The 26,253-nt window shown below is 38.9% G+C and overlaps 1 protein-coding gene across 7 annotated transcripts in view; it reads right to left on the reverse strand.

The window, feature by feature from the left end:
- Positions 1-26,253, reverse strand: part of WDR33 (WD repeat domain 33) — a 109,409-nt gene that overhangs the window by 30,220 nt on the left and 52,936 nt on the right. For 5 of the 7 annotated variants that reach the window (XM_070423192.1, XM_070423190.1, XM_070423191.1 and 2 more), the window contains exon 7: positions 24,924-25,021. The exons of 1 other annotated variant lie outside the window; for it this stretch is intronic. In XM_070423192.1, coding sequence (XP_070279293.1) covers positions 24,924-25,021 — 98 coding nt within the window. Of the gene's footprint in view, positions 1-19,300; positions 21,336-24,923; positions 25,022-26,253 lie in introns of those variants that run through there. One more of the 7 variants, XM_070423195.1, reaches the window with a different exon arrangement.

Below are 26,253 nucleotides of genomic sequence, written 5' to 3' on the forward strand. Positions count from 1 at the left end.
ACACAGGCCTCAGTAGGTGGCAGAGCTCTAAAGAAGCCAGTGAGAGGCATGTGGTTACCAAGGAGTCTGTGGGACCCTTGGCAAAGGTCATAGTACCTTATCTATTCTTGACTGCAACTGAAACGGAGGATGTGCTTGAAGATTTCAATATTGAGACTTGCCAAATTCTAAAATTAAGAGATTCCAGTTGCAAATCACAAAAGAACAAGATTTTCATATTAAATCAATGTGAGGACATTTCCTTTGAATACTTATACTTAAGAAGTTAACCTGCACTGCCCAATACAGTAGCTATTTAGCCACATGTGGCTATTTAAATTTGTTTTAATTAAAGTTAAAATTAGGTTCCTCAGTCATTCTAGCAACATTTCACAGCTCAACAGCAATATGTGACTAGGGCTAGTATATCAGAAATCACAAATACAGAATATTTCCATCAAAAAGCCCTATTGGACAAGACTGATTTATACTATACTTGGCCATTTTAAAGAAAGTTTCTTCTTAGGTTTCCATAATTGTATTACTTTTATTCACTATCTCAGTTACAAAATAAAAAGCAATAACAAAACAAACAAAAAACACACCAATTAGAGCCGGGGAAGACCTGCAAAGTGACTCTGCCCTGTCGTTTTTACATAAGGGAATCCTGAGGCCTAAAGAGTTAGGCCAGTGGCCAGAGGTGGCCTGGGCTCTCTTCTTCCCATCCCAATCTTCCCTTCACCCCATTAAGTATATAACATCCAAATAAAGCGGCAGAATAGTTCCTTTTGTGTTATTTCACTCATCAGTCAACTTTCACTTTCTCAAATGGAATTGAGGTTGTAGAAAACTTCTGTATACCTTCCCATATCTCAGAATTTTTAAGAAAAAACTAGGGATAAACTCTAAAAATACATACATAACTAAGAAGTACTTCTTTTAACCATCTGAGAAGCAGACAGATTGCTTCTGAAAACCAGGGTCTTGAACCTGGCAACCACTGACCTAATTCCAAACAAAGAAATTCCAAATTAATCTAACCACAGTGGGCCCACCTTTAGAGGTTAAGCTTTGAGGGCAATGAAGTTTGCATCATTTTTTAGCTAAACGTTCCCTGAGGAAATGTTTAGCTAAAAATTAAAGTGTCAGAATGAGCACCTCTGGAAGACAGGTGGCGTTGAATTGTAGATTAACCTGTGTCTGACACATCAGAATTGTTTATTACTACATAATAATTATTTGTAAAAAAAAACAAAAAAAACTGCTATTAATTGTACATTATAATTTATTCCAAACAGAAGATAAACTGCTTCTACTTGATCATTTTCTCACTCATTAATTTAAAACAAGTGTGCACATTTATTGGGCTCCTCATATAAGTGCTTAATCTCTAAAATATGTGATTAAACAAAATGAGGATTGAACACTGGAGAAGTATTTGTAAAATCACACAGTCCAGTTACAATAACTTCCAAGAAAATTAACACTTAGAATAAAAAAGTTATCTGAAAAAAGTTAAAAAGCTAATAAAACAACTAATGCAGGTTTTGAAGAGATCTTTCCACGCAAAGTAAAAACAGAAAAATCTTTTTTTAAAAAAACGTTAAATACATCTGAAATAGCAAGGTGCAGAACACAAGAGACTTATCCTAACTAAAGAAAAAAATATTTACTGTGTGTCTTTTAAAGGAGATCCTAAAAATACAGAGATTCCTTAATAAACCCTAAAATTCTAAGACTAACAGGATAGATGGGTCAGTGTTTGGAGATTTGGGGAACAGTTCCAGACTCGCTTTCTACTCTGAGAAGTAAGCCTTCCTATCATTCCCTCAGGGTGGGAGTGGGAGTGCAGTGCTGAAGGACAGAGCCAGAAGGGCGGGCTGGCTGGCACTGTTCCTTTATAGGGAGGAGCCTCCCTGGCCTCCGTGAAAGGACAGTCAACTCCCCTCCCTCAGCAGGTCCTGGGCAGGGAACAGCCCTGCCTGAACACAATGCATTGGACACCAAGGCTGGGTGAACAGTCTAAAAACCAACAGAGAGTTTTATTTGAAGGTCAGAAATAGTGTCCATTTTCCTGTTTTATTTTTCCTGGATCAGACCATTATACGAACAAATCTTAAGAAAAATTTCTTTTATACATAAATTACAAAAAGCACCAAGATTTTCTAATACAGGAAGAAAAAAGAGCAGACAAAGAATTCAAGTACCATGTTGTACAACGTTAACAGTTGGATAACTGTTATTCAAGAAAACAACAAACTCGGCCTACGTCCAACCATAGAACATAAAACGTTAACAGATCAGTTTCAGGCAAAGGTTATATGGTCCATAGCCAGACACTTCAATAGATCACAGAGCTCAGGAATTTAAAAAATTAAGGAGCATAAGTAACTTGTATGCTGGTCAATAAATATGTAACTTATTAGCACTTTACCTTCCTTTTTTGTAAATTTATTTTAAACTTGATCTAATAATCAAATCAACATCAACTGGAAGTGATGACAACTAGTAACTTTGTCATCTACATCTAGAAAGTTACATTAATAAGAAGCCATTAGCATGTTTCAAGCAACAACATCCACAGATGATGGGGAAAGGGGTTCTGTGGTCAAATCACTGGGCAATGCTGAACTTCAAAAATTGACAAATTGCTTTCCAGGTCTGAGAGCCCCTTCAGTGCTTTCAATATAACAAATCTGTAGGTAAGAATTTGACCACGAGCTTCTTTCTCAGAATGCTTCCAACCAACTGGAAAATTTTTAAAGGCTAGCTTATTATGCTGTGTGGCAGTGACAAGCCTAAATTCAGGAGACTGGAAACCTCGGTGGAAGGAGAGGAAACAACTGGGAAAGGGCATGTGAAGGCACCTTTCACCACACCTGTAATGCTTACTTCTTTTAAAAACAAATCAGAAGTATGGTAAAACGTAAAGATTTGACAGCTGAGTGGCAGCATAAAAGTGCTTATCAGGTTATAAAAAACTGTGAAATGTATGGTGTCAGAAGAGCACCCAAAAACACTCAAATGGAGTGAGACAGATACATCATAAATTTGCCAACCTCTTACACACATTTAATTTGCATATGCAAATAAAAATGGCTTCTATTTGTTTGTATCATGTATTTACATGGAAGACCAACAAAGGCTGACCTAAAAGAAATTGTCAAGTAGGTTAAAAATTAAAATAAGCATACATCTGCCGAAACCGGTTTGGCTCAGTGGATAGAGCGTCGGCCTGCGGACTGAAAGGTCCCAGGTTCGATTCCGGTCAAGGGCATGTACCTGGGTTGCGGGCACATCCCCAGTAGGAGATGTGCAGGAGGCGGCTGATCGATGTTTCTCTCTCATCGATGTTTCTAACTCTCTATCTCTCTATCCCTTCCTCTCTGTAAAAAATCAATAAAATATATTTTAAAAAAAAAATAAGCATACATCTCATAAGATTAATGCTATGTAAATACTTCTGGCATAAAAGTGACATTTTTATAAATATATGACTAAATATATAATTTCTGAATCCAATAAAAACATATGTAGGAATAAGTTTTTCTGAGGCTTAGTGTCAGAATGCTGGTAAGCGCACCTGATGTGGGGAAGTAGTGGAAATAGAGAAAAGCACTATTTCTGCCCTGACTGGTGTGGCTCAGTTGTCTGAATGTCGTCCCATGCACCAAAAGGTCAGGTTGCGGGTTGCGACTCCAGGCCAGGGCACCTGCCCAAGTTGGGGGTTCAGAACCCAATTAGGACAGCGGTTCTCAACCTCTGGGTCGCGACCCCTTTGGGGGTCGAATGACCCTTTCACAGGAGTCGCCTAAGACCATCGGAAAACACATATATAATTACATATTGTTTTGTGATTAATCACTATGCTTTAATTATGTTCAATTTGTAACAATGAAAATACATCCTGCATATCAAATATTTACATTACGATTCATAACAGTAGCAAAATTACAGTTATGAAGTAGCAACGAAAATAATTTTATGGTTGGGGGTCACCACAACATGAGGAACTGTATTAAACGGTCGAGGCATTAGGAAGGTTGAGAACCACTGTAATAGGAGGCATACAGGAGACAACCGATTGATGCTTCTCTCTCAATCGATGTTTCTCTCTCCCTCTCCTTTCCTTTCTCTCTAAAATCATCAATTTTATAAAAAAGAAAAACGGAAAGAGGTGTTTTTTTTAAAAGCACTATTTCCAAGTTTAAAGACTGTATTTAGAAAAATCTTGAGGTTTTTTAAAGGGAGCAAGACAATCAGGAAACGGCTGATACAACAGGAAAATCTACCTTTCTTTTTCAAGTTAATCCTTGATATTCTTCAGTTACAATAACCAAAAAAAAGCAACTTTGCAGCATTTTTTGTGCCAACCAGCAAATTCCCCTTTGTTGGCTTTTTTATTTAAAAGTAAAGTATTAAAAAAATTACAAGAGAATTTTGGAGAATATTCATCAAAAAAGCTTAAAGGGAAGGAATCCAACCAAATATTCTTTGAACCTCATTGCTGTTGTACTCTCCAGCTGTTGGTATTAATAACCAAAACTGCAAAGCACTTCAGTCCTTTGCCAGAGATGGAAGATACCTGGAATCCCATACACAATGCAGAAACCAGCAGCAAAGTCCTTTATAAGAGAGGGAGTGCTAGGGTGTGTGTGTGAGGTCAGACAGTTAAAGGTGCTCTAGTACAGTGGTTCTCAACCTTGGCTGCACATTAGAATCACCTGGGAATCTTTTTAAAATCCTGATGTCTGGGCCTCATCCTCCGGAAATTCTGTTTCTTTGTTATGGGGTGGGGCCACAACATGAGTAACAAAGAAACAGAATTTCCGGAGGATGAGGCCCAGACATCAGGATTTTAAAGATTCCCAGGTGATTCTAATGTGCAGCCAAGGTTGAGAACCACTGCTCTAGTAAACATTTCTGGCACACACTCATGATCCAATAGTAATATGCAGACAATAGGATTCTTCTACAGGGTTAAGTAGCATATAGTCATGACTTAAAAAACTGGAAATATGTAAAAACCAAAAACACTTTAGAAGCATGACGGGAGCCTGGCAATACCAAGACTAGGAGAAAGAGCAGTACCTGGGCTACATTAGGAAGAGCTATTTATGCCATGGCTGAGACCCTACAAGAGACGTCTATAATAATAAAAGCATAATATGCTAATTAGACGAGATATCCTTCCGGATGAAGCTGGGGCTGCGAGGGAAGCCCGGGTCTCGGGTGACAGAGGGAAGCCAGTGCCAACAGACAGGGGAAGGAAGGCCTACTCTTGCACGAATTTCGTGCATCAGGCCTCTAGTTTTAAATGATCCTTTAGGGAACTTCTAGGGTAGACTTTTCTTCTGAAAACAATTAAAAAAGTAAACTAGTTCACTCTCAGATGGCTAGATTAAGGACAAATTTTTAAATGTGAAAATTAAGATACATAAGAGCACCAAATAATCCTGGCCAGAGATTATATAGTAATCATAGGCATATACATCATCAACTGTACTTTGAGTGTCTGGGTTTCGCCACAATTTTTTTGGATAGAGTTGCACCTTTTTGGTAAATATGGCTCCCGATAATCCTGTCCATCTACTATCGCTCACCTCTTTGGAGAAAGGACAATAACAATGGCAACCTTATGGAAATGTATCTGTATCTGAACAAGGTTATGCGAATCCCTAAATACTGCTGAGGGTGGGTGTCCAACACATGATCCCCAGCAGACTGTCATTCCTAGCCACTACTAAGAATTTTTTCTATCCATGAGTAGCTTGAGATGGCATTATACTCAATTAGATCTTTTTTGTTGTTGTTAATCCTCACCCAAGGATTATTTTTTCCCATTGATTTTTAGAGTGTGAGGGAGGAAGGCAAATATCAATGTGTGAGAGACACACTGATTGGTTGCCTCCCGCACACGCTCCAACCAGGGTCGGAAATCGAACCTGCAACCCTTTGGTGCTAGGGCCCACACTCTAACCACTGAAAACACTGGCCAGAGCTCCAATTAGATCTTGATAATTATCTCCATTTGTGTCTCAAAGAAGAAATCAGATAACTGAGAAAACTTGAACTAGAAGCTAAATAACCGGGTTTCCATCATAGTAAAAAATATATATAAATACAACAAATACCCATGAGTCCATAGTGATATAAATCCTATATAATAAAAGCCTAATATGCTACGTTTCTGGTCATCTGTTTAACAAATCAAAGTGTAATATGCTAATGATATGCTAAGGCTGTTCAACCGCTCACTATGACGTGCACTGACTACCAGGGGGCAGATGCTCCAACCGGTAGGTTAGTTTGCTGCTGGGGTCCGGCCAATGGGGACTGAGCAAGATGGGCCAGACACGCCCTGGAGCCCTCCCTCGGTCCCTCCCTGGCTGGCCAACCTCCCTTGTCCCTCGCCAACCCCGATCATGCACCAGTGGTGTCCCTCAGCCTGCCCTGCGCCCTCTTGCAATCCGGGAACCCCTCGGTGGATGTCGAAAAGCCAGTTCAGGCCCGATCCCACAGGCCAGGCCGAGGGACCCCCCCACTCATGCACAAATTCGTGCACTGGGCCTCTAGTAATTGAATAAATAAATAAGAAGGGGAGAAGAGTTGAATCTCCAGTGCCTGAAAATTCCAAATAATTTACGGAGTTACTCAACCCTAAAGGATATAGAACAGGGGTGGGCAAACTTTTTGACTCGAGGGCCACAATGGGTTCTTAAACTGGACCGGAGGGCCGGAACAAAAGCATGGATGGAGTGTTTGCGTGAACTAATATAAATTCAAAGTAAACATCATTACATAAAAGGGTATGGTCTTTTTTTTTTTTTTAGTTTTATTCATTTCAAACGGGCCGGATCCGGCCCACAGGCCGTGGTTTGCCCACGGCTGATGTAGAACCAAAGTCCCTACCCCTTAAATGTGGGCTGTGCATCATGACTTCCTCCCACAGACCACAGAATGGAAAAAAGGGAAAGGGGGGCAACTAGCCTTACATTGGAGAACTATGGGAAACACTGCCTCAACCTGGTGAATAAGGTCAACATCAAGGCATGTTGATAATCTACACCTTTCTTCTGATGCGATGAAAATAACACTTTACCTCTGATCTTCCTCCCAAAACCCCATAAAAACAACCCATCATGAGGAAAACAAAAAATCAGCTAAATTCTAATTGAGAAACATTTCAAATTACCATAAAACTTCTCATCAAGACTCTGGGTAAAAGAGAGTGGCACAAATTCTTGACAGTGCTAAAGTGGGGGGAAAACTCAGAAGCTGGAATTCTCTATCTAACCAAAACCTCAATGTAAATGTAAGCATGAAATAAAGACATACAATAATTTGTTTTAAATTCTGCCCATATAGGACCTAAGTAAAAAAAGAAAAGAAAAAGAAAGAAATCATCATTCTAGATATGTAAAAACCAAGTGATGCTTATTAAAAAATTTGAAAATTGGCCAGCCAGCATGGCTCAGTGGTTAAGCGTCAAACTATGAATCAGGAGGTCATGGTTCAATTCCCAGTCTTGGGCATATGCCTGGGTGCAGGAGGCAGCCAATCACTGATTCTCTCTCATCATTGATGTTTCTATTGCTCTCTCCCTCTCCCTTCCTCTCTGAAATGAATAAAAATATATTTAAAAAGAAAATGTAAAAATTGGTTCAAATTAAATATAAAAAATACCAGTATTTCCTTACGGAGGTATTTAAAACTGTTATCTTCCTGTACTTTACTAAATGAATGAATGAATGATAGAAAAAAGTCCAGAGAGAAAATACATGTATTAACACATCGTATTAAAAACCACAATTGTGTTCTTAGGAAAAACAAATCAGTATTTTATTCTGCCTTCCTCACTAGTACCAAGAGTGAATCATGAAAATTCTCATTTCTATGTGCAGTATGTATACTTCCCTCCCATAGGAAGAAATAACCAAGAGATACCTGATCTATTTAAATCTCAATGTCACTTTCCATTTATGGCCATATATAATATACTTAACCCTTGCTAAACCTTAATATTTTCATGTGTAAATGAAGACTACTCAACGACTGGGTTATTTCAGGAATTAAATGAAGTTCTTAGCATCATGCCTAGCACACATTTTGAAGAGTCAATGAAAGCTCTTATTTTGATCCAATCTCTGCCCTGAAAAAGCTTATCATGGGAGTAATTATTTCTACACAGTTAGTTATCCAACAAGAGCTGTTAATATGAAGAGTATGGGAACACAGAAAATGGCTCTATTTGAGAGTACTTTCCCAAAGTGAGCCTTCTTTTAAGACTTCGCTGAATTTCCGTTTTCAAATGACCCCTGAGGAAAAAAAAAATACTGGGTTCTAATTAATATCCAACCCCAGTATTAGACTTCATCTAGTGCCATGGATCTCTTAGAACTGGAAAATCTAAAAGGAGGCCATTTATTATTTATTATTTTGACTATGTTTTAAGTAACTAAGAAAAACAGATTAATACTTTTGATGTAACATTATTGACTCCACTAGATTAAAATGTCTCAGTAGTGAAATAATATCAATCACTTCCTTTTATATATATGGAGCAAATGTTTGATGATTCTCTCTACATTTTCTCTGTTTCTAGAATATTAACTCCTTTCAACCTGGCCGGTGGTTCTCATTGGTTAGAGTGTCAGCCCGAGCACCAAAGGGTGGCAGATTCGAATCCCGCTCAAGGGCATGTGCCTGGGTTGCAGATTCCATCCCTGGCCCCGGTCAGGGCATGTGCAGAAGGCAAGCAATCTCGTGTCTTTCTCACGTCAATGTTTCTCTCTCTCTCTTTCTCTCTCCCCCCATTCCTCCCTTTCTTCCACTCTCTAAAAATCAATGGAAAAAATATTCTCAAGTGAGGATTAATAGAATATTAACTCATTTCTAGGGAAAAAGAAACCTATAGGAAAAATACTAAGCTTAACTCAAGTATATTTCAGTCATTTTACTTGATCACTTACCTCTAAATCCCCCAGTGCCATGGATTACCTTAAGCTTCAAGTACATGATTAAAAACTTAAATAAATGCCCTGGCCAGTGTTGTTCAGTTGACTGGGCATCGTCCCATGCACCAAAAAGGTTGCTGGTTCGATTCCTGGTCAGGGCACATGCCTGGGTTACAGGCTAAATTGCCGGTAGGAGGCATGCAGGAGACAGCCAATAGATGCTCCGCTCTCACATCGATGTTTCTCTCCCTTCCTCCCTAAAAATCAATAAAAATATTTTTAAAAAATTTTAAATACATAATATTCCTTAAGAAAAGGAGGAAATGATAGAAGTAAAAGACTACCAGGAGGGAAGGGAAACTGTGTGTCTGGGAGGAAGTCTTGACTCTAGTACTCAATGAAATGATACATTTAAGCCCCTTCCTAAATTACTGTCAGAGTTACAGTGGATGCACTGATTTCCCAAGATTGATATTGACCCCAAGTTTTATGAAAACTTCAAAAAACTTCAACCCAAACGTGAGCACTGTCCAAAAATAGATGGGCTCATACTGATGAGTGAACCAAAACAGAAAATAAAACCCAAAATACACAGAAGGCTGTTAGGGCCTTAGTGAGAACGGCTCTGATGCTCTAACGAGGGCAATCACAGGGCTCTCACAGAGCACGGGGCCAGGCCCCTCCTGACTTCTCCATTATATTGAACAGCTGCCCTCAGCTCAAGCCAGACAATGGCATCTAAATAAAGCAAAGTAAGCCTGGGAAGAAACCCCAAAACAGGACTGAAGGCTGGAAAGGAAAGCAGCACAAAGCTTAAGGCAATGCCACACCATGACCCTGAAGGAAGGAAAAGAGGTGGGGAGAGAATGAGAGAAAGGAAGATGAGACAAGAGAGGGAAAGAGGAAAGGAGAGGGGCAGAGAAGAGAATGAAAGGCAGGTTCACCCAAGAGTGAAGTAAACACCTCATTATACAACCCATTAACTTTGGCGACTGTGGCAGCTGTGCATTTGCTCCAAAATTGTACTTTCCCGCCCAGCTCACTAAACACACGCACACTCCACAGTGAGGGCTACTATTCAAGGGAGAAGCCTTTTGGGCAAGTGGACTTACATTAATCAGTACAAATCTTCATTCCAATATTTGGCCAACCAAGGATTACTGGACATTTGAGAAAAATAAGAAAGGAATAAAGAGAAAGACCAGGATAAAGAAAACAGATTAAGTGATCCTAAGGAGAACAAACAGGAATAGACCACAGCAAACCAAACACAATAACCATGCTAAAAGCTTCAAGGGGTATATTCCTTCACAACAAACAGCAAAACCGGCCACTATGAGCAATGAAAAGACCAGAGAACTACTAGGAGATCTTGGAAATTAAACACATAGTTGATAAAATTTCCATCAGAAAGGCTGACTGGGCATGACTGAAGACAGTATTCTGGAAGATCAAAAGAAGAAACCTCCCAAATAGAAGGAGGAAAGGACAGAAGAGAAAATATGAAGGAAAACATACAAGCTAGATCGCTCCAACAGGCCCAACATTTATAGACTAAGTTCCATAAGACAAGCAGAGACCATATGAAGTGACAAAGGGGAAAAACAAAGAAACATGTGAATGGGATAAAGATTTGAGATTGAAGATTACAGTGAGCCAAGCAAGATGAAATTTAAAATACACCTACTACAGCCCTGGCTGGTGTGGCTTGGTTGGTTTGGTGTTGTCCTGTGCACCAAAAGGTTGCCCTTTGATTCCGTCAGGGCACATACTGGGGTTGCAGGCTCGATCGTGCAGGAGGCAGCCAAACGATGTTTTCCCTCTCACATTGATGTTTCTCTCTCTCCCTTTCCCATCCTCTCTAAAAATCAATTTTAAGAAAAAAAATTTTTTTTTTAATTCTGATGGAAAAGCATTTTGAACCAAGAACTCTCAAACTAAACAAACTATGAGTCAAGTATGATGGCAAACTGAAGATCACTCCAGACATAAGAATTTTGAAATTTACCTCAAGCACTAAAAAAATTCTGGGGGAAAAAATCTTTAATGTTTTCAACTGAACTGAAAAAAAAAATGAGTGGCCTTAACAGGGGAAGGCAGAGAAACCCCAGTGTGACTGCAGTCACAGGCACAGAAGAAATTAATCCACATTAGAGTGGACAGCAGAGAACAAGTCAAGCATGTCCTCAAAAATAAAAATATCCATTTCCAATACTGCAAAATTAAAAAATGTGCGAAGATATAGGCTTTTAGTAACATTAAGAAAAAATATAGTGGATGGCGGCATAGGTAAACACCTGAGATTGGTGCACAGGACAACACCAAACCACTTCAAAAATACAACTAAAAGACGGAACGGACATCACCCAGAACCACAGGAAGGCTGGCCGAGGACAGACTCTTCAACTAGAAGGAAAGGGAACAGCATTCCGAGGCTCAGAGGAGGCGCAGTGTGGAAAATTTAAAGGTGCGGAGGTGCGCTCGAAAAGCGGGCTGGTGGCTGAGGGCGCGGTTGTCGTTTTCAATCAGGAGAGAGTCTCAGACTCTGAGCTCGCCTGCCCTGTTGATCCCGCCCTGCCCCGCCCCGCCCAAGCCCTGTGCAGAGCCATTTGCAGGATCGCCTCAGGCAAAGGCTAGATTAGCACCTCCCCAGAGGACAGAAGTTTTCCACACAGCTGATTCTCACAGCCAGTCGGCCTGGTGGTCAAATCCCTCTAGTATTAACTACAACAATCAAGGCTTAACTAGAACAAGACTGCGCACAAGGACCACAAGGGGGTGCACCAAGAAAGCATAAAAGATGTGGAGACAAAAAAACATGACAGAAATGGAGGATATGGAGCTAAAAAACGCAATTTTGAGGGCTTGCAATAATGTGCTAGAAGCAGCCAATAAACTTGATGAGAGACTCACGAAAACTAATGAGACCCTCGATGCTATGATAAAGAACCAACTAGAAATTAAGCATACACGGACTGAAATAAAGAATATTATACAGACACCCAATAGCAGACCAGAGGAGCACAAGAATCAAGTCAAAGATTTGAAATACAAAGAAGCAAAAAACACCCAACTGGAAAAGCAAAAGGAAAAAAGAATCCGAAAATACGAAGATAGTGTAAGGAGCCTCTGGGACAACTTCAAGCGCACCAATATCAGAATTATAGGGGTGCCAGAAGATGAGAGACAGATATTGAAAACCTATTTGAAGAAATAATGGCAGAAAACTTCCCCCACCTGGTGAAAGAAATGGACTTACAGGTCCAAGAAGCGCAGAGAACCCCAAACAGAAGGAATCCAAAGAGGACCACACCAAGACACATCATCATTAAAATGCCAAGAGCAAAAGACAAAGAGAGAATCTTAAAAGCAGCAAGAGAAAGAGACTCAATTACCTACAAGGGAGTACCCATACGACTGTCAGCTGATTTCTCAACAGAAACTTTGCAGGCCAGAAGGGAATGGCAAGAAATATTCAAAGTGCTGAATACCAAGAACCTACAACCAAGATTACTTTATCCAGCAAAGCTACCATTCAGAATTGAAGGTCAGATAAAGAGCTTCACAGATAAGAAAAAGCTAAAGGAGTTCATCACCACTAAACCAGTATTATACGAAATGCTGAACGGTATCCTTTAAGAAGGGGAAGAAGAAAAAGGTAAAGATACAAATTGTGAACAACAAACATGCATCTATCAACAAGTGAATCTAAGAATCAAGTGAATAAATAATCTGATGTACAGAATGAACTGGTGATTATAATGAATCAGGGACATAGAAAGGGAATGGACTGACTATTCTTGGGGGGGAAAGGGGAATGGGAGATTCGGGAAGAGACTGGACAAAAATCATGCACCTATCGATGAGGACAGTGGGTGGGGAGTGAGGGCGGAGGGTGGGGGGGGAACTGGGAGGAGGGGAGTTATGGGGGGGAAAAAAAGAGGAACAAATGTAATCTGAACAATAAAGATTTAATTAAAAAAAAAGAAAAAATATAGTAGTTAGAACTTGCAAGAAAAACTACAGCAAACTATGCCGAAACCGGTTTGGCTCAGTGGATAGAGCGTCGGCCTGCGGACTGAAGGGTCCCAGGTTCGATTCCGGTCAAGGGCATGTACCTGGGCTGCGGGCACATCCCCAGTAGGAGATGTGCAAGAGGCGGCTGATCGATGTTTCTCTCATCGATGTTTCTAACTCTCTATCTCTCTCCCTTCCTCTCTGTAAAAAATCAATAAAATATATTTAAAAGAAAAAAAAAAAAGAAAAAGAAAAACTACAGCAAACTAAATTGTGGCATTATTGTCCACAGATTATAGGACAATAGATTTAAGAAAACAGAATGTCACTTGATCTTTACATTCTTCAAGTAGAACAACTTTCAACTGCCACAGGGTTTATTATTATAAACACAATTATGCTACTTGGTTCTGCAATTGACCGTATCACTCCTAGTAGTAATACCATTTATTGGTCTTGTTTTTTCTTAAAATTTTAAATAGTTTTTAAAAATCCAAAACAATGTGTAAGGGAGATAAAAGGGACAGAAGTAAAAAGACACTGTAAAAATAAATAAGTAAGTAAAAACAACGAAAAACCATCAGCACAATTACAATTGTAATAATAAATCCAGAAAGTAGAGGAACAGTTGGCAGTGTAGGTGCATGAAATTACTCAACTTTCATGACAGGAATAAAAGAGAGACTGTCAGAGAGATACACTAAGAAATATATTCTTTTAAATTCCAATGATAATCACAGGAATAAATTTTCAAAATTTTTAAAAGATTATCTCTAGGGAATGGTAAAAGATTGGCAGGTTTTTGGATTTCAAGTTCCATTGCTCTATGGTGTTGGAGAAAACATTTTACCATGGTGGAAATTTCCTAAAATGTTAAATTCTATGTTGCCTCTAGTTTCTGGCTAGACCACAACATTCTTAAACTTTATCATTAATGACTCTAGACGTGAGGATAACTCAGAAGTATCTTCCAAAAGTTTAAATGTTCATTCTCTTTGATCCACCGAATTTACGAGTGGTAACAACTATAAAGGTACAAGGAAGCTTACTACACAACTGTCTTGGCAAAAGCCTCATAAAAATCCTAAATGCCGTCACTGAGAACAGCTCAATATGTTATGGTAGGTACGTGCTGTAAAGTGTTGAAGCAGTAACCTAGAGGACTGGGGTAGTAATGAGACGGAAAGATGACCATAATACACTGTGTCATGACAAAATAGCAGAAGAATATATGTAGTAAAATCCCATTTTGTGTAGTTTTCTAGAAATCCTTTTGTATATGCAGAAGAATTGTGAAAATATACACACCAAACTATTAACAGAATTGTAATGACCTATGGATGTGAGACTGAAAGGTGAGGATACTGACTTTTTACTTCTGGTTGTTTGAACTTTTTATAAATATAACCTTTGTAAATTGCAAAAAATTCTTGAAAAACCAACTTCCACATTAATGCCGGCCACTGCTTTCCTTACCTTCCCACCCTCCATCTCCCCAGCACTGTTGCACATACACCCCAGCCTTCCGTGCAGCACAGTGGAAACGTGTAGATCCAGAGCTTATAATTCTCTCCAAATCTCATTTCCATGTGATACTCAGAATATACTTGACACCCTGCATGACTGACAAAAATGCAGCTTAGTGTTGCATTTGGTCTGCAGCCTGGTTGTTAGGGGTGGTGCTGCCGGGAGGCCAAGGTGTGCATGATGCCCCCGTGTAGGTCATTAACTGATATGTGGTCAGCCTTGTTTTTATTCACCATCTGTCATCTTCTTGGTGACAGGACAAGGTGTAGAAAGACCAAAGTATATCCACTTTAACTAGTGGGAACACTTCTGACAAGGTGTGCACTGATAGGCTTTGTCTCGTGGAATCAGAAGGACACATTTGTGTATGTGTATGTGCAGAGTTAACACATTTCTTTGCCAGTCACCCACACATAAGTCACTAAAGTATGTCCTCAGTGTTTCCCAGAGCGAGAATGCTGGTTAGCCAGGCCTCTGTGGCAACACTGCAGGCTGTGCTCCACAGGAGCAGTGTGATATCCGAGTTCCGTTCCTGGTCTTTAACTCTCATCTTCAGCCATCACGCTGAACGCAAAATCAAAATCATGTGACTTCTCAACCTGAACTGTGCTTCAAGAAAGGCTATTCTTTCACTACTCATTTTCAGGAAAGGCAACAATAAAAGGAGACAATCAAATAATAAAGAAAAAAATGAAAAGAATTAAGAAAAATAGAACAAATGAGGACTTACAATGTGACCACAGTGCTATAGTTATATAAATACTAGCAGCCCAGTGCACAAAATTCGTGCACTGGAGGGGAGGGGAGCAGGAGTTCCCTCAGCCCGGCCTGTGCCCTCTCACAGTGGGGAGTGGGCCTAAGCCAGCAATCAGACATCGCTCTCACAGTCCAGGACCCCTTGCTCCTTACCGCCCACCTGCTCACTTCTCCTTACCACTTGGCTCGCTGCTCCTTAGCGCTACTGCGGAGGCAGGAGAGGCTCCTGCCACCACTGCTGCACTCGCCAGCCGTGAGCCCTGCATTGAGCATCTGCCCCCTGATGGTCAGTGCACATCATAGTGACTGGTCGTTCTGGTCATTCAGCCATAAGAGTCACTTAGGCTTTTATTATATAGATCTCTAACAATTAAGTATTTAATTTTGGTCTATTGTAAAATGTCTCTTAAAATGTCCAAATCAACAATCCAAACCCAAACATGAATCATTTCTTTGGTCATTATATTTTTCAAGATATTGTAAACCTAGTGAAAGTAGCAATGGAAAGAATATTGTGGCCCAGCTGGTTTGACTCAGTGGTGGAGTGTCAACCTATGATCCTGGAGGTCACGGTTCAATTCCTGGTCAGACCACATGTTCAGGTTGCAGGCTCAGTCTGGGCATGTTTAAGAGGCAACCAATTGACATCTCTCTCTCACATCAATGTCTCTCTCGTTCTCTCTCTCTTTCCCTCTCTTCCTCCCTCAATCTCATCCTGTCTTAATGGAAAAAATATCCTCTGGTTTGAATTGACAAAAAAATTAAGTTAAATTAAAAAGTTGCCATTTTTAAAGTCAAAAAACTATAAAAACTACCTCATTGATCACAGATATTCTTTTATGTACTGTGGTGCTTACTTTAGAATATATGTGAAATTAAAATATCATTAAAAGTGATGCTTTTAAATCAAAAATCTTTAGCCATCGCTTGGACTGCTCAGGAAGAAAAGAATCACTGATGCTCTCCACCATACCTCAGGTCAGGTACCTAGCCAGGCACATAGCACACAAAAATTACTGGGATAAATGAATTCAAATTTCCTTTCAGTTATCTTTGATGCACACGTCTAAGCTGGAATGAAACTGAAAACATGGTCCTTTTTGCCTGAGGTCAAGAAATTTTACAATTATAATTTTTAATTAATTGTAAGGTATATAAAAGTTCATAAATATTAAAAAATTTTAAAAGTCCCTTTGATATTTACTGCTTTGCATGAACAGCTGACTCTTCCCAGATGTAAAAAACACACTCCTGAAGCACTGAAAACTAATTCCTACACACTAAATTTAGCGCAGTAACCCTAGGATTAATACAGGAAAACTCAATCACCTTATTTCTAAAAAAATATATAGGACTCATGGAGAGGAAAGGAACCCATTAAGTACACACAATTTAAGAAAAAGAGTATTACTACTTTTGAGAAGTCCCTGTGTATTCCTTCCTGGATGCATCTGACTGTGATTTTTAATAAATGCAAAGATTTTGTGGTTTAGCAGTGTATTCTGTTCTCTTTATAACTAAAGCGATCAGAGCACTGTAGATGCTTCTCAGAAATTCCTGAAATCTGATTTAAATCAAACTTTAAAACGGTTTTCTAGTGTATCATAAAAAGGTGAGTGAAAGACAAAAGCTAATTAAAAGAAAAACAGTATTGCCCTAGCTGGGTTGGCTCAGTGGATAGAGCATTAGCTTGGGGACTGAAGGGTCCCAGGTTTGATTCTGGTCAAGGGCACATGCCCAGGTTTTGGGCTCGATCCCCAGCAGGGGGCATGCAGGAGGCAGCCAATCAATGAGTCCCTCTCATCACTAATGTTTCTATTTCTCTCCCTCTCCCTTTCTCTCTAAAATAAATAAAAATACTTATTTAAAAAAGAGCCCTAACCGGTTTGGCTCAGTGGATAGAGCATCGGCCTGCAGACTGAAAAGTCCCAGGTTCAATTCCAGTCAAGGGCATGTACCTTGGTTGTGGGCACATCCCCAGTAGGAGGTGTGCAGGAGGCAGCTGATGGATGTTTCTCTCTCATAGATGTTTCTGTCTATCCCTCTCCCTTCCTCTCTGTAAAAAATCAATAAATTTTAAAAATAAATAAATAAATAAATAAAAATAAAAATAAATAAAAAAGAAAAACAGTATCTATTGTGGTACTTACCCACTGATAAATATTTTTATGATACCATTTTTTAATCGTATACTTTTAATAAAGGTCTTACCTACTAAAAATATATTAGATATATTTATCTAATTCTATCCCCTCTTTACAAAGCTCTGCATTTTTAACTTTAAAAATTATCAAAGATCTAATTAGCTGGGAAGTTCTATGATATAACAGGGTAGCTAAATCAGCAGCAAATGGAAATTTAAGTCTCATCATTCAAAATTAACTCATGCAGACAGTTACAGAATATTTAATAAATGTAACGACGCAAAGGTTCTTTCTGAAAATTGCTGCCTACATTATTAATCATGGTAATTTGTCACTCTCAAAAAACTGTAATCTTTCTATACAAGTGTCTGGGAACTGCCATCGACACAGCTGAAACTGAATATGACGGCAGCAACATGCAGCTCTGCCACCCCAAGAAAGCCACAGACCTCTTTCCAACAAGTTTTTGTTATATTATGTGCAATATTTAGAACACGTGCAAAGATAGAACAATGAAAGCCAAGTATAAAAATCTAAAACAATTCCTGTATAACTGTTACTGTACCATGTGAAATAAATATTTTAGGACCTTACTAATCTCTTTAAATAATATGCTTTACAAGTAAATATTAAGTCTTTTTCCCTTTCATAATATACTCATTATTTACAGAGGAGAACCTACCATAACCCAGTCTTTTTAGGAGAGAAGAGTGAAAAGATCCTTAAATCGATTTTCTTCAAAATAAGGAAACCCAGACAGAGAAAATAGGTGTCCCTATGTAACATGTGTACACGTGGTTGGTTGGATGATTAAATGAGATGTGCCTGAAGTGATTTGTTTTTTTTAATATATTTCATTGATTTTTTTACAGAGAGGAAGGGAGAGGGATAGAGAGTTAGAAACATCGATGAGAGAGAAACATTGATCAGCTGCCTCCTGCACATCTCCCACTGGGGATGTGCCCGCAACCAAGATACATGCCCTTGACCAGAATCAAACCTGGGACCCTTCAGTCCGCAGGCCGACGCTCTATCCACTGAGCCAAACCGGTTAGGGCCTGAAGTGCTTTTAATATTAAACACACTATGTTACTGAAAGGAATTATTCCGATACAGACTATTTTAAAGGAAGACAGGTGTTTCTGTTTTCATTGTGGGGAGAATGAACAGGATTTTGTGGAATATTTTGTGAAAAAAGTAACTACGGTCCTTTAAATCATAAACCACATGGCTTATCAATTTTCCTTTAATAAGTTAAATTATTTCCAATAAGAAATATCAGAGACTTTTGAAACCCTCAGACTTTGTAAACATGTCTTCACACAGTTCAGAAGCACACTGCTAAACCACAAAAATCTTCACAGAGGGGTTGATCTCATTAAACACAGTCAAATGCAATCAGGAAGGAATGCACAGGGACTTCTCAAAAGTACTAATAAGCACCAGCTGGTTTGGCTCAGTGGATAGAGCATCGGCCTGCGGACTGAGGGGTGCTGGGTTCGATCCCTACCTAGTAGAGGGCATGCAGGAGGCAGCCAATCAATGATTCTTTCATCAATGATGAGAGGGAATCATTGATGTTTCTGTCTCTCTCTCTCCCTCTCCCTTCCTCTCTAAAATCAGTAAAAATATATATTTTTTAAAAAGTACTAATAAAAGAGCAGATTTTTGTGGATGACCTGCTGCTCTCCCATACTGCCGGCAGTATTGGAATAAACGCTCATATACGATTCAACCCTGTCTCTGCTTAATTGGCTCAAGTAGTGACAGGCAGCCCAGTCCCATTGATTGTCCAGTTACATATTCTGGCAGCCACCAAGGGATGTAAGTGAGAGACTCCTCTGGGGAGGACCAGATATGTATAAGTGCCCTCCAGCAGGCTGCACAAATAGCAGTGCCCAAAGGACATTCTGACCTGGCTAGGAGTTGTAGGCCCCCAGGACCTGGGAGTCAACCTTGGAACCATTCCCATTCAAGAACTGCCAAAGATTAACAACCTTGTTGCCCAAACAATGGAGTCCCATCCCAGCCTCCTACTTCCCCAGGCCTGTAATCCCTACTTCCCCATGTAATCCTTGTCCTATCCTATATAAGCAGCTGGTTTATGGGGCTGCAGAGCAGAACTTTGTGAATGACCTGCTGCTCTCCCACGCTGCCAGCAGGATTAGAATAAACGCTCATATGTGATTTAAAAAAAAAAAAGTACTTCTAATACTTTTTCTTAAGTTGTGTGTACTCAAGGGTTCATTTCTTCTCCATGAGTGCTATATTTAAAAACTGAACACACATCTTACTTTCTGAATAAGTCTCAATAGACTCCTTATGTCCATGTTCTATTTATATAACCTGGTATGTATCTTATAACCCATTTGTAGTTTGAACTATTCCTGTGTTAAATTTTTTGTTGTTAAATATATCATACACTGAAAATCTATAACCTCTAAGAAAAGTTTTTAAAAAGAACGGTAAAATGAACTTAAGTAACTAAATGAGTTGCCTGTTCCATGCCCCTCGGTTCTTCAAAAAACTCTACAATTCGGTCATCACAGCTCAGGAAAACATTATTGCTGTTGTTACTTTTAAAAGGTCAAAACGGCAGTTTAACATAGTGGTTTGAGAGTGTGAACTCTGGAGCCCAACAACCTGAATTCAAATATGACCTTGGGCGAGGTTTACTTAACTTTTCCCCAACTAGGTTACTCAGTTGCAAAATGTGGACAAAAGTACTTATTTCACAGGGTTATTAGGAAGATTAAATGAGGAAGATTACTATGCCTGGTTCATAATAAGTGTAATGTGTCAGCTATTATTGTTAAAATCAGGAAGGAAAGACAAAATTCAAGCGTGTGAGACTTGCAGCCTGAATTCTTTTTAGGAGTATTATGCTTTTTACTAAAATTGACTTCAGTATTTTTACCAACTCCATTTTTTCAACGCTTCTCATTTACAGGTTAGCTGGTCCTAAGTGATCTAACTACACTGATAAAACTACATTTCTATCACTAGCATGACTCTTCTCCCATACTATCCATCTTAAATTTGTGAAAATATTACCTTCCCTATTGAACTTTAAGCAGCACGAAAGGGGTCAAAACTAGTTAAAAAAAAAAAAAAACTTGTACTTATGGTAGTATGTATAGTGTATGTTAAACAAATCCATTTTAATAGGTCTATTTAACTTTGAGTCAAATGCATTAGCATCAGTAATCTAGAGCAGGGGTGGGGAATATCTGACCTGTGGGCCGTATGCAAAATCATTCGGTTTGGCCCTGCCAAGGCATTAGGGGTGAGTTAATTAAATGTTTGGCCAAATATAGCAGGCTAGATTTTAAATTGATAATTTTGTATAGCCTTCAAATGATGTTAAAAACATCCAAATGCCTCTTGGAAGAAAAAAGGTTCCCCACCCCTGATTTAGAAGCTCATGTACTCCTGGTGCTTAAATGTTATTTTAATTCCAGTCCATAAATTGAGTGCTGCAATTTATATGAAGGACAGAATGTGCATAAGTGATGCTGACTTGCATATGGGTGGATATACATATACATGGTACTTTTCAATGCTGCACTATATTCAATTTACTAAATGTCTGTCTGTTTTTCCGACCTATGAACCAATCATCAAGACCTTTTGAGTAGCAAATCTCCTGACAATAGATCTATGCTCATTATAACCTTAAAAATACTGATTACTTTTTCTCATGTAACTTCTTCCTTTTCCAAGAAGCCTACAAACAATTTCAGGAAGGACATCAAAAGGCAACTGTAAATTCTGCACTCAATAGTACGGTATCTGGCTTCTATCATGCATAGGAACCCTTGTATGCTCACAGCTGGAAGATTACACTAAAAGACGTGCCAGCTGTCTTCAAGTACTCCAAGGAGCCATGGAGAAGAGAGTACAGACGTAATTCTTCATGTTCCAGAGGCAGGATAAGTTGTAAGGAAACAGATTTCTGAGAGAGGAAAAGAACTCTCTGAATTAGAGTAATGTAAAATTGGAAAAGGGAATCATGTAAGGCAGTGAATACTATTATCACTAAAAATGTTTGAGTAGAACACTGACATTTAGGAACGATGTGGAAAAGGTAAGTATTTAATAAAGAGTTGGACTACATGATCGCAAACCTCTCCTTCAATTAAAATGTTCTTGAATTTTAGTAATACTTAATCCCAAGTGATGGTCTAATGTACAACACTAACATGCTATAGGCATATGCGTACCTGCCCGATGTTGCAGTGTATGTGGGATACATGATTATGACCCCTTCACCTGGGGCAACTGACATTTTAGAAGTTGCAAGATCCTATCCTTATTGTTTGGAATTCTATCATTCCATGATCCCCAACCCAAGTGAAAGATGGGAAAATTATAAGAACATTAATTTTATTATTTTATAAACATTTCTAAAATTCAGAAAAAAAATTTTAAATGAGGAAATATGGGTAATCTATATATATAAAAGCCTACTATGCATATTGTCAACCAGGAAACCAGGAGTTCAATCGCTCGCTATGACGTACGCTGACCACCAGGGGACGGTGCGGAATGAAGGAAGGCCCCGGCCAGCAGCTGGCAGCCAGGAAAGGGAGGCCCCAGCCGGCAGCGAGAAGGCTCTGATTGGCCCTGATCGCCAGCCAGGCCTAGGGGCCCTACCCGTGCACGCATTTCATGCACCGGCCTCCAGTTGAAGTATAATAACTTAACCACCACACCAGATCTACTATTATATTAAAACTACTTGGGTGGTATAAATAACATGGTTTAAAACAGTTATATTTAGCCCTACCTGGTTTGGCTCAGTAGAGAGAGCGTTGAACTGCAGACTGAAGGGTCCTGGGTTCAATTGCAGTGAAGGGCACATGCCTGGAATTGTGGGCTCGATCCCCAGTAGGGGGCGAGCAGGGGGCAGCTGATCAATGATTCTCTCATCAATGTTTCTATCTCTCTCTCCCTCTTCCTTCCTCAATGAAATCAATTTAAAAAAAATTTTTTTAAACAGTCATATTTACTCCATATACTGAGATACTAAGAAAAATATCATAAAAATAAAGTGAAAAAAAATTTTTAGGCAAAAAACATGGCCTGGCCAGTATGGCTCAGTTGGTTGGAGCATCATCCCATATATCAAAAGGAGGCAGGTTCTATTCCAGGTCAGGGCACATACCCAGGTTGAGGGTTCGATCCCCAGTTGGGGCATGTGTGGAAGGCAACTGATTGATGTTTCTTTCTCACATTGATGTCTGCTGTCTGTCTTTCTTTCTCCCCTGCCTTCCTTTTCTCTAAAATTATATTTTTAAGCAAAAAACATGAATTACCTAGAACATATATCCTATAAGTACATGAAGGTATATTATTATACTTTTATGCCTCTTTGCAATTTCCACAGTAAAACTTAAAATAAAAAGAGCACCCACATTTTTAAAAAATGAAATTCAACTCTCAAATCAATATAAACATGATAGTGGGGTCTTTTTAAGCTATAGGAAGAACAGGAATGGGTTAGTATCTACTTAACTATATCCAAATTCACTTGGACTCAAATCTGAAAATATTTAACTGCTATTTAATACCTCACATACAGAGGAAATTGCAGAGGAAAAGTTCTTAAGCACTATTTAGAAATAGTTTCATTACTAAAATTGAATAACACTTCATTAGAACTTGGATTTGAAAAATGTTACTACATAACAGGCTTGTTTTTTTAATCCAAGATGCATAGTAGCTTTATATCTGACTTCAGGTATTATAGTCTTAATCTACTATAAAATTAATTGTTCTTGATAGTTTAGAATTGCTTTTAAATAAAATTATTTTGTTTCCTCTGTATTTCTTAGAATTTCCAAAGCCTAGAAAAAGGTGTTTATCTAATTTCTGTTTAACAGCTAAGACTTCTAATAGTGAAGAAAGAAGAAATATTAGTGTAGTATTAGACTAGGAGTGAAGTGGTAAGATTCTAGTCCTGGCTCTGAACTTACTTTACACTGAACATGTCACTTAAGCCTTCCAGGTCATAGTACTCACCCATAAAATAATTCAAACCTGATGACTTCAGAGATTGCACCCAGTCTCTGAGGCTGAACAATAGGATGACCTTCATAGTGCGTGCACACTTTCACTGTGATGGTACTCCATCCTTACACTAGCTATCGCACACAATACTACGGATGAACCCACATAAAATGTGCAAGGCCAGGAATGTTTAAGCAAATGTGATTTTTTAAATACACTATACTGAAATATGGGTTAGATATCAAGGGCATTTATTTTCTTGTCTAGAATGCATTGACACTATATGCTGTAAATAAAGCTCTGAAGTTATAAAACACTTACAAATCAACCAACACAACTAATCCTGCTGACTTTTGAACAGAAAGGAAAATCTCTGAGTAATAATTTCTTGACACCCAATACCTGTGGCACCTATACACCCATGGAAACTGTGTTACTTTTATGGCATAATGAAACCAAGAGCATGAAATAGAATGTACTCTTGGTTAAATCAGGGCAGGTGCAAATTAAGCACTTGAGAAAACGACCTTCCTAGTTAGTAATAAACTAATGAGATTTCGTTAAAAGTGTAACTGTTTATGTCTAAATGTTTATATTGCATATAGAAAACACAAAGTTAATTCCCTAACCTCTAGCACCACTTAACTTCCATAAATGGTGTTGATGTGTTGCTGGTATTTCAAAAGCCCCACTTTATGAAGTCTAAAACTGAGCTAATCCAAATGAAAATATAGACTTCTTTTTTAAGATGGAGTGATTAACAGATGTTAGTTCATAACTATGAAATCAATAAAAATAAACAAGGACCCTCCAAATTTTAGTAACAAGTGGGCCATGTAGTACAAATGTGATATAATGAAAAAACAAGCTTTCAGAAATATCAACACTAAGAAGTAGAGCTATTGATACATCAGTTAATTGCAAAAAGACTGCCAAGAGAATGTGAGCTATCTAAATAAAATTATAGTGTCAGTATGTTGGAGAAAGGTATCCAGGGTACCAGACATGAAAAGGAATATAGCCCTAAAAAATGCATACACATAAGCAAGTAATTGGGGGAAAGGAATAGAAGAAAGGAAACACCTATGTTTAATTTATAGCTCAAAGAATTCAAAGATGATATTAATAGTAAAAATCTACAAAGTGACTTTGAACCAGAGGGTTTAGGTTTCTTTAAAGAGCCTACGACAGCCCAGCCGGTGTGGCTCAGTGGTTGAGTGTCGACCTATGTACCAGGAGGTCAAGGTTCGATTCCCGGTCAGGACACATGCCGGGGTTGCGGGCTCCATCCCCAGTGTGGGGCGTGCAGGAGGCAGCCGATCCATGATTCTCTCTCATCATTGATGTTTCTCTCTCCACCTCTCCCTTCCTCTCTGACATCAATAAAATATATTAAAAAAAAAAAAAAAGCCTACGACAGTGTATATGTGAGAAAACTGAATGGAGATGTAAGCTAGTATTGTGGTATTGTGATTTAACCACAAATGCCTTCCTATGTAAATATTCCAATGAGTACTGTTAGTACACATACCTCGGAGAATTCTTTCCTCATGGCAACGAAGAAAGTCCCAGATTCTAACAGTGCCGTCATCAGAGCATGTAGCAAATTTATTATCCGTGGGTGAGAAACTGTTACATGAAGACACACAGCAGGGGAAAGAAGTCAGCATTTAACAGATTATCTGTGCTTCTCAGAAAGGGAAAAATAAAAACACTGTGCTGCCTTATAAATAGAAGAGGGAAGTATCCACCCGTGAAGATGCAACATAAAGAGAATGTTGTCAGCTAACCATGGCATCTCATCAAAAGAATTTAATACAGTAGTTGCTTCTTAATTTCCAATCATTAATATTCAGAGCACTTTACAAGTGTATTACTACTACTGCTATTCACACTTCCCACAATACAGGATTTCCTGTTGTACCAACAGAAAACATGGAGCTAATTTAAGTGTAGAAACTAATTGAATCCCATTTTTGCAATATTCCTGTAAACAATCTTTTAAATCACGAAAGAATACTGCTCAAAAAATTAGCATCAGCTTCCACCTCAGACACTTCATGAAATGATAAACTGAAAAAAGCTGGACAGGATTTTTAAAGACTGGTGCTAAACATTCCTACATATGATGTTTCCGATTTATTTTAAAAGTCTACGAAAAACTTTCCCATCTCCTTTCTGGCAAGCTATCTTGTGAATATTGCACCTTTTGACAAAAAAGTTAGCATAGGGACATTCAGACTTGTGTGTAAAGCCCAAGAATCTGCTGCAAAGGAGAGAGCCATTTTTCCCTCTGTCGTGGAAGATCCTCAAGTTTCTAACTTAACTCTAACAACTCCCTTGAACTTTTTAATCCGATGACTAAGAAGTGACCAACTGTGCAAACTCAATGTATGGGCAGGACACCACAGCAAAGTCATCACAGAGGCATGTTTATCCACCAAGTTTTGTTCAGATTCTGAAAGTAGAAACAGTGACTGCAGTGGATGATGTTTCTATAAAGATGTCAACCTCTCGCCACACGGGTGGCACAGCTACGGAGAATGCTGCTCAGCTTTATTCTGAGGATGCAGCAACTCTTCAGGCTGGTTTGTGAAGCTTTCTTTTTCCAGTTTTACTGCACATATCTCATCGATATGCACAAATACATACAACTCACTGAAAATATTGTAAACTGCACTTATTACACATTTGCTCTGTCGGTACCAGCAGTGAACTGGAAGAAAAGTCCTAGAGTCTTCTTACCAATGACCTGCTCATAGTTTCAAAGCTTGAAGAACCCGTTCATTAATCCATTAATGATTGCCACATCCAGAGCTACTTGTGAGAGTTCTAGACCTATGGTACTTTCCTTTGAAGTC

This window comes from Myotis yumanensis, unplaced genomic scaffold, assembly GCF_028538775.1.
Source record: "Myotis yumanensis isolate MYYU_CA2020_CCGP unplaced genomic scaffold, mMyoYum1.0.hap1 SCAF_8, whole genome shotgun sequence".
NCBI classification, from domain to species: domain Eukaryota; kingdom Metazoa; phylum Chordata; class Mammalia; order Chiroptera; family Vespertilionidae; genus Myotis; species Myotis yumanensis.